Consider the following 9,698-nt stretch of genomic DNA (forward strand, 5'->3'; position numbering starts at 1 on the left):
ATTTGATTCCTTTCAAGAGAAAATGCAGGGGAGGGCGGCAATGGCACAACTTTGTCCCACTGCCTGTCAAAGAAAAAAAAAAGATGTAAGCACTGCTCAGCTTTTGGAAGCAACTTGCCCTCAGGAGACGCCTCAGGGATACAATCCCTGGGGAAGGAGGGACAGTCCTGTAGCACAGATTAAAGCGATTGGAGCTCTGAAGAGTAAGATTTAAATCCTAACTCACTCTTAAGCATGGTTTAGAAAGTTCTTGCCTAAGAAATCTAGATTGTTGTCACTGGCTCTGTAAGACACATTATTTTGCCCTTTACCTATTTAGGGAGCTTAGGTACCTAAAGCAAGACCATGGTTCCAGACCTGGAATCCAGAGGTCTCAATGTTAAGCATTGCAATACATTTTGAAAATAAAAAAATTTTGAAATTAAAAAAATTTCATCTCTTGGAAGCATTTTGTCTATGTCTCTGGGCATCTTGATGGCATCTTACTTTTTTTTACATTGTGTTAAGTGGGGGGGTGGGGCAATTTGTTTGGCACTGCTTATAGTTTTTGTACCTACACTCATTTCCTAGTTTTTTTAATTACTCCACTCAAAATCTTTCCTATAGAATCTGCATGCTCTTACTTTTCAAAACATGAATCCCCCATTTGTGACTGAAATTAATCATACAGGCACATTAGAGACACATTGAAAAATTATATTAAAAAAACCAAACCAAAACAAATCGATGGTTTTACAAGCATATGTAGGCTATAGTGTCTGCTATTTATGTTTGTCTCAGGCATCATGGCTTGACAGGGGGAGGCTGTCATTATCCTGAAATATATTTAAAAAAGGAAAGTAAAAGGAGCTCAGTGTAAAAAAAATCTATGTTGGAGAAAATCAAGTGTGCTTTAAGAGCAACATCTTTGTTCTTTCTTATATAACTCCTCAGCCTCAACTAAGAATCACAAACAGCTTTATGACTTAAGAACCTGGAAAGAAAAAAACATAAAAAATCCTGTTAAGGTTAATAAAAAAGGCACAGTGCCCATTACCAGCTCCAGCATTTTGCCTTCACATCTTCATTCATTAATAAAAGTTGGTTGCTTGTTTTGTCAGAAATAGCTTTGGAAATTCAATATAGTAAACAGCCATTTTACATAAGCCTTTCTCCTTGGCCTACTGACTTCTGTGTCTGCTCTTTACGTGCAGCCTATTAATCACGTAAGATTCCAGAAGCTATACTGGTACAATAAATAAATGCTACCAAGAAAAATACCATCAATATTTTGCTTAATTTATATTCTTCGTTCTCCTCTCTAAGAAGTTGCAGATAAGTTACCTGAGGTTTTGTGGGGTTTTTTTTGTTTTAATTTGGCTTGTACTGGGTTTTGAGCCTGAGTAGAAAGTGCACAAAACTGTTGCCTTTATAGTAGTCCTGAGTAATCTCTCCTCCTGTTTCCTACTATAATTAGTAAAAATACCATCTGAGTAGTTTCTATCTAGAATGGAGTACTGCAGTAGGAATAATTAACTGTCATTAATATTCTTTTGGTTTCTACACCATGGATTTGCATTCAGAGACTACAATGACTTAAAAACCAAAGAGTGCAATTTTTACCCATAGTTATACAATTCTCCTTTAGGAAAAAACCCATAATGCTATACTCTATCAATATTACAGTAATGATAAAAGCCTGGAATATTGTAGAATTCTTTGAGCTGTTATAGGTGGCTCACATAAAAATATTACCTTTATTCAGGCTCAGCAGTGGTAAAGTGTATTGACCAAGGAATTCATTTGCAACCAGAGATATCTCATCTTCCACAGAGAAGCGTATCAATGCCAGTTCTGGAACTTGGACAGTAAAAGAGAAAGTTTCATCCCATCTAGGGCTCAAAGCTAATGAAAAGAGAAAATACACAGTATCAAAACACCATTTCATTTATTCTACTTGATATCTGAATTATAGTATCTGGTATCATGAGTCTGAACTGGTAAAGATTCGCTCTTTTTCCTAGATTTCTGTGCCCATTTAAATAAATTATGAGCCTCCCACTGACTGCAGTGGTATATAGGTCACATATTTTGTGTAGATTTTGAAGTTGAAACTGTCAGGGGGAAGCTCTAAGAATGAAGCAAACAGAGAACTTGGGACTTGCCTACAGTATGCAGGCCAGCCCCTTCTAAGGATTTGTCATATATTACCTACATAATACTAGAAATCAAAAGCCTAAGGAAGCTGATGTCGCCTCTTAGAAGAAAGCAAAATGGGACAGTGATAACCAGGTTAAGAACATCTGCTCAACTTAAATTTTCCTATAGTCATACCAGTTTCATGTTTTCGCCAAAGCTTCTCCTTTTACAGTGTTGGAAATGAGGCAGAAGCTAAATAAATTAAGGTAGTAAAGTGATCACTTGACTAAAAATACAAAAAGAGAATGTGGAATGGGGGGGAGGGTGGGGTGCGCTTTGTCTTGAGCAACATTCATAGAGAGAAAGAAATTCAGGGGCCAATTTAGAACAGTAGCTATCTACAAATAGGAAAAAGGAAAAATAGAAGACAGAGGCACAGAAGAAGGGAGATCACAGGGAACTTCATGGAGACAGCAAGAATATCTATAAGATAAAGGTAAGGGAATGCTTGAAGACAACTACAAAGAGTACACACTTCACCTGTCAAGCAGTTGAGGGACAAGTCCTACTAGAAACTTCATATCAGCTAAGTGATGAAGTCACAGAATTTTTTTCAGAAAAAAATGTCTTTAAATTTACCAATTAGTATACTGGTTTTGGCTGGGATAGGGAAAATTTTCTTTCATATTGACCCATATGGGGCTATGTTTTGGATTTGTGACCAAAAAAGTGTTGTTAACACACCAATGTTTTAGCTATTGCTGAGCGGTGCTTACCAGTGTCAAGGACTCTTTCTCACGCTGCAGCCCACCCCTCCCTTCCCATCCCAGCAAGCTGGCTGGGGGTGCACAAGAAGCTGGAAGGAGACACAGCTGGGACAGCTGACCCAAACTGACCAAAAGGGTACCCCAAGCCATATAACATCATGCTCAGCATAAAAGCTGGGAGAAAGAAGACATTCAGAGTTACAGTGTCTGCCTTCCAAAGAAACCATAATGCACGATGAAGCCCTGCTTTCCTGGAAATGCCTGCTGATGGGCAGTGGTAAATGAATTCTTTATTTTGCTCTGTTTGCACATGTGGCTTTTGCATTTCCTATTAAACTGTCTTTATCTCAACCCACGAGTCTTCTCACTTTTGCCCTTCCAACTCTCTCTCCCATCCCACCAGGGGAGAGTGAGCAAGCGGCTGTGTGGGGCTGAGCTGCCATCCAGGATGAACTCACAACAGTGAGTAAAGACAATGGATTCCATCTTCCTTCAGGAGAGTGCTACTAACTAGGAGCATTTGTGCTTCCTTAACCTACTAGTCCACAAAAATGGCACGTAGCGTGAACTTTGCTACAGATTTTGTGCCAGAAGATCCTAGTCTGGAGAGAAATAATTGCAGTCTCTGTAAGTACATAACAACTTCTTGGGCTGAAAAAATGGTAATTACTCATAGAATATTATTGTGCTTTGTTCACAGTCAAGAGAATAAGACTGATGCTCACCATTGCTTTTTATAACACTAGATTTTTTTTTCGCTTTATCTTCTGGCACACCGTATATTTCTATATGCACTAAAGGGTCAGCTTTGTTAGTCTTCGACAGGTTACTGGGTGGTAACTGATGACCACTGATGAGCTGGAAAATTAAAGTTGTAATGTATTAAAATAACTGTAAGAATTAACTTTACATAGCAACCATACAGTAGCCATAGTCGCAAAAACTCTTCCGTAAGAAACTACTATAAGAAGCATATACCAGCCATAAACTCTTATAAAAATACATATCCAACACAATAAAATTAAGAATATGGTGCTTCCTATTTAATTTAATTCTTGGCAAATTTCATAGAATCATAGAACAGTTTGGGTTGGAAGGGACCTTTAGAGGTCATCTAGTCCAACCTCCCTGCCGTGAGCAGGGACATCTTCAACTAGATCAGGTTGCTCAGAGCCCTGTCCAACCTGACCCTGAATATTTCCAGGGATGGAGCATCTACCACGTCTCTGGGCAGCCTGTTCCAGTGTTTCACCACCCTCATCATAAAAAAAAAAAAAAGCCAACAATATAATGCTTTAAATAATTTTCAGATTTTTTATTCAATAACTAGCCTTAAAGTGATATTTGTTTACCATGCAAAATAATAATGTTAATCAGTCTCATGATTTTTTGCATTTTCTGAGATCAAGCTCATGAATTCCTGTTAAAGCTGTTTGTAGTGGACCAGCGCTAACACCCACGGCAACATCAGCATTGCACTACAGAATATGTAGCAGACTGCCTCACTTCCTTCCCTTTCACAGTAACACATAAAAACTATGCATTTAGTAGGCTCCCTGACGTCTTTCTCCTTAATTTAGTTAGCTACCTGGGAATTTTGCCTCAGACTGCCCTGTAATCTGGCACCCAGCCTAAGAAAGGATTTATGAAAGTCACAACTTTTTCTGCTTTCTATCTACATTTCAGGACACCTACGAGAGAATAACCATCTGTACAATAATGTGCTTTTTAGAAATCAATGTATGGAATGTATCAAGAGAGCTATACAAGCCTGCAAGCCTAGGTGAAAGATATGAATCTATGATCCAGATCGCAGGACTAAGCATCAAAACTCATGATACAGACTCTTATTCCCCTGTCAGCCACTAAAAAAATCAAACTCCACGAATTCCACCTTTTGCTTAGGTATTTTCTGTAACACCTTACTCCAAGAAAAGTTCTAGCCTGAAACATTGAGGAGCAGTGGCTTAGCAAACCCTGATGCTGTCCCTTTTTTCCTAGAAAATAGGTACTACCTTCACCAGAAAGCTTTGCAAAATGCAAGCACTGATGGACTTCCCAGAACCAGGGGAGGTTCTCTGACATGCCCTGAATGTCTTGAGAAAAATTCAGCCACATTGGCCAAGTCCTGCTTCCCACTCTTACCTCATTGCTAGACCCAGTCTAAGTCTCCCACAGGGTGGGAAAAGAGAGAGCTCTTCTCAGCACACTATGACCCAAATCTGTAAATCCAATCAATTCCTGAGAGGCAAGATGAAGCAGACATACAGAGAGAGTCCTTAACAACATGGTAGGCTCAGAAGTTTCCATATTAAATACCTTGAATATTTGTATTTCTGCTTCAGAAGCTATATGCTTCTTGTTGATGGGAATTTTGGCCCATCAAGTTATGAAGTGTATTGAATTCAGTAAAATTGGGTCCTGCGTGATTTTCATGTTCCCTTATGTTCTCTTCATTCATTCATTCACAGGCTGAGAGATTTGACCCCTAGATGTTTTATATCTTTGCCCTCTGTTAAAAAATTTCTACATTCATCAAGTTACTAACTCTTCTTCAGCAAAAACTGTTTTTCCTTTGACTCCTGCTCCTGACTCTTTTTGTCTTCAATGAGCATTTCCTGGTTTTTGCTGCTGACCCTGTGAATGGGGCTCTCTGCACCCTACAGTCCCTCAGCCGGTGGGATGCCACTGCTTCTCTGTATCCTGCACTACCCAGCCTGTCATCTCTGTCTGTGTCCTCAGTCCAAAAAGCTCCCTTTCTCTTGTCCAACTTCTTCCAAACTCAGACATTTCCTTCCCATTGTCGATGATTTTGTCTGTCTCCTGCATTACAATTGGGGATTTTTCTTCATCTTAATTAACTCCAGCTTTATACAAATAAGGGCTAAAATAGCTGATGTATATGCATGGGTGCTTGAAATCATCCAGTAATGCCTATTCATAATTGGTATGCTCACTGTTAGGACACTAAAATGTCCTTGATTAGGTGCATGCATTATGTAAGTATTTTATAATTGTTATTAGCTAATGTTTTATCTCCACTATTTATTTCTCTGAAAGAAACAAAATAGCAATTATACATTAATTTTATGCTAATTAAATAGCATTTATGCAAGTAGTGTACTGTGTAATCAGAAATTTTTCATTGGGAAAAGGTAGTTTTCTAACTAGTGAACAATTATAAAACATCTACTTGACCTCAAAATAAGTGTTTTTCTAACCCATTACTTTTAAATGACATGTATTTCTAATATTTTAAAGAGGTAAATCAAATCTTAATTTGGGAGAAGTAGACATAATTCAAAGGTTTATTGATTCATCCCCCTTTTTACACTTATTTATATCATTTTAGGATAAATAGTCTTTTATGTATGCATAGGAAGATAATGAAACTCAAAAGAAGCATAAGGCTTCCTATCATATCTTTAAATATTTCCATTTGTCAATTAGCCTTACAATAGAGCACATGGTATTACTAATACTTAAAGCAAATAACACCAAAAGTGCACATTCAGTTTCTGAATTTCAGACTTCAGTCCCCACAACAGTAACTGACAAGTCCCTTTCTCAGCGACACTTTTCACACAGTGCAAGTTATATTTATATTTCTGTACACAACATCATGAAAAATCATGAATTTTTACAAACTCTTGTAACTTCTGAACACTGACATATTTTTAGCAAACATAAGTGAACTGCAGATGGGAAACTATCCAAGCAGCAGTGGATACTATATGAGAGTTGTAACATGCTGTTAAAAAACAGTATTAAACTTCCTAACAGCCAGGCGTGGGGACAAAATGAGAAAACAATAATAGATAACAAATAGGTCTATATTATATAACATTTGTTTGCACATTTTATGGAACAAGACAACAATTGACTAAGCTTACCCTTATTGACAGAGACATTGGTTTGCTGTATCTTCCCACGCTGTATGGGGTAAATGTTGAATTGTGATTTCTCAAGAATTCTGGTTTCAGAATATAGCCACAACCACCATTGTCTAGGAATTTTCCATTTTGCAATTCCATTTGTAGTCCTGGTGTCTGGAAGTTTAAGGCCACTATAAAATTAAATAAATATTGATTTTAGTGAATTAAAGTTGATAAAGTTGTTTCATAAAACAACTGTCTGACAATAATAGTAAAACCAAAAGCAAATGAAATTAAAATAAGTATATGTTTCAACTCATATGTAAGATCCTTACTTATTTCTCTTAAATTTAGCAGTATTCAATAATGAATGATTCATGCAAAAAAGAAGTGCACCACATTTTAAGAATTACCCTATAGAACATTTTAACATGGCAGTTGTCTATTTTCCCTTTTCTTTCTAAGTTAGACCTTGGAGAATATGAAATGAAAGATCTTTTTTTCTCCATAAGGACTAAATTCACATACTAGTTTCTCTACAGTGGCAAGACCCTACACCCCGAACCTGCTTACAAAGTTCTAGTGCAGAAGGCAAAAACATAGGATTGTAACTAACCTTAGTTATGGTGCAGAATTCACCACAAAAGCATGTCACCCAGAAGATCAAGAAGCTTTATTTTAGAGTTAGAATGTTCAGTGCAAATACATATAAATTTATAGAAGCAGAAGGAATTTTAAAACTGTTCTTAAATTTATGTGAGCAAACTCTCTTCAAGCATAACCCTCCAGTACTCGTGTTTACTGTTAGTATACACCTGACAGATTTTCCTTTCCTTACCAGCTCAAAACATTTTTGGTTTGCTGCAGCAGCAATAATAAAACAACACACTTCTCATCAACAGGATATTGTAATTCATGAGATAAAGCTAACATTGAAATAGACCTGTTTAATGACATTTTCCCCTATTCCAGTACATTGGAGCTTCCTGTCACATTCAAAAGAGAAAATGCACACGTCAAATCAACGAAGTGATAACATGGCATGTGTTAAACAGAAAATGATAAAAAGTCATTTACTTGATGGCTTGGTAGGGAGAAAAAATGAAGACTTTAAGCAGTACAAGTGATGACTCGCAATAATTCAGGAAGAGAACCTTATTACATGTTCCTGTGAGATAATATAAATGTATTGACTGAACACTTGGCATAATTCAGAAATCCTTATCTCATGTGGAAAACACAAGAAATTTGGATCTGTTTCTCTGCAAAAATTATTTGTTTCTTCACTGCTTTGATGATCCTTTAAAAAAATTCTGTAGTAAATGACACAAATAGGAACAGATCTGTAGAGTGAAGCAGCTGGTATTAAGGACCTAATGGCTGCACTATGCGTGTTTTCAGTGGGGTTACTTCAGAAGAGCTCTAGCCTGGTCCCATGACCTCAGTAGCAATTAATGGCTGGAATACATCATGTGCTCCCGGAGTGCATCCTATATTTCATCTGAAAGGAATCACATCTGTGCTAGCTAAGATTGCTCTGCAATGTGAACTAATGTGCAATAAGTAGGAACAACTGGGATCCTTGCCTAAAAAAAAAACCCCAAACAAATAAAAACCCCCAAACTAACAACAACAAAACACAATATGTACTCCTGCTTTGAACTAAATGCTAGTGTAGATGCAGGCATAGATTCTGCGTTTAACTTCACTTTACCTTTGACAACAGAAATTAAACTTGAAAATATTCATATTGCCATTGCACGTCATTGCCTTTTTTAAAGAGTGCATTTATTCTATTGGTATAGTTTTGGCAGTGTTTCATAATGTGTTTTTTTGTGACTCAACACATCATCCCGAAACAGACCCAAATGTGGTGCTATATGATTCTTGTTGTCTCTCAATAAATGGATTCAAGCAGTGCAATGAATGCTACAGAGCTGCAGCCCTGAGGCCCCTTGAAGCCAGACATGATCTACAGATAACCCGAGATCTCTCAGTCCATAGGTAATTCCTAGGCCGTACTTTCAGTATATGTGGTTTAAAAAGTGTAACTGAAAATAAGCAAATTGAACAGTCATAGCTTCAAATAGCAGCTTCCACATGATGAAACAAATTACATGATTGCACATAATGAGACTGTTGCTAAATTTGCCAAGCTTCATAGGCTACTAAGTAGGAAAATCTGATTTAACAACAGAAAAAAGCAAAGGAGAATACTTTAAATTTTATCATATTAAGAAAATTACTTCTGCAACACAAGTGAAGGGCAATGTTATTATGGGCTGATATCTTAAAACATCAACACTATATTTTTATGTAATTTAATTTTACCTTAGAATATGTTAAAAACGCACTGAACAGTAGTTTTAATTTACCTATTGATTTCCCGGTATTGCAAGTTGTAACCCAATTAAGGTAAGTGAATGTGAAATTTTGTGTTGTATTCTCTGAGATGCATACCTCTACTACAACTGTTTGCAAGGTTCATAGCTGCTTTGGGCCTCCTAGGACAATGCTTTATCATAGAATCATAGAATTACTTTGGTTGGAAAAGACCTTTGAGATCATCGAGTCCAACCTTTAACCTACCCCTGCCATCCCTCCACTAACCCATGTCCCTAAGCACCTCATCTATCCTTCTTTTAAATACCTCCAGGGAGGAGAACTCTACCACCTCTCTGGGTAGCCCATTCCAGAGCCTGACAACCCTTTCAGTGAAGCTGTTTTTCCTAATGTCTAGCCTAAACCTACCCTGGCGCAGCTTCAAACCATTCCCCCTCGTCCTAGCATCTGTTACCAGGGAGAAGAGGCTGATCCCCACCTCCCTACAGCCTCCTGTCAGGTAGTTGTAGAGGGCGATTGGGTCTCCCCTCAGCCTCCTCTTTTCCAGACTAAATAACCCCAGTTCCCTCAGCCGCTCCTCATCAGACTTGCACTC

At 37.6% G+C, this 9,698-nt stretch overlaps 1 protein-coding gene across 1 annotated transcript in view; it reads right to left on the reverse strand.

Moving 5' to 3' along the window:
- The window catches only part of PLCZ1 (phospholipase C zeta 1), a 54,858-nt gene that overhangs the window by 1,566 nt on the left and 43,594 nt on the right, over positions 1-9,698 (reverse strand). Inside the window, exons 10-12 of the mRNA XM_009648730.2 lie at positions 6,779-6,951; positions 3,611-3,743; positions 1,735-1,884 (exon numbers count right to left, since the gene is read on the reverse strand). Of these exons, the coding sequence (XP_009647025.1) occupies positions 1,735-1,884; positions 3,611-3,743; positions 6,779-6,951 (456 nt within the window). The remainder of the gene's footprint in view (positions 1-1,734; positions 1,885-3,610; positions 3,744-6,778; positions 6,952-9,698) is intronic.

Source organism: Egretta garzetta, unplaced genomic scaffold (genome assembly GCF_000687185.1).
Source record: "Egretta garzetta isolate BGI_Z169 unplaced genomic scaffold, ASM68718v1 scaffold81, whole genome shotgun sequence".
NCBI classification, from domain to species: Eukaryota; Metazoa; Chordata; class Aves; order Pelecaniformes; family Ardeidae; genus Egretta; species Egretta garzetta.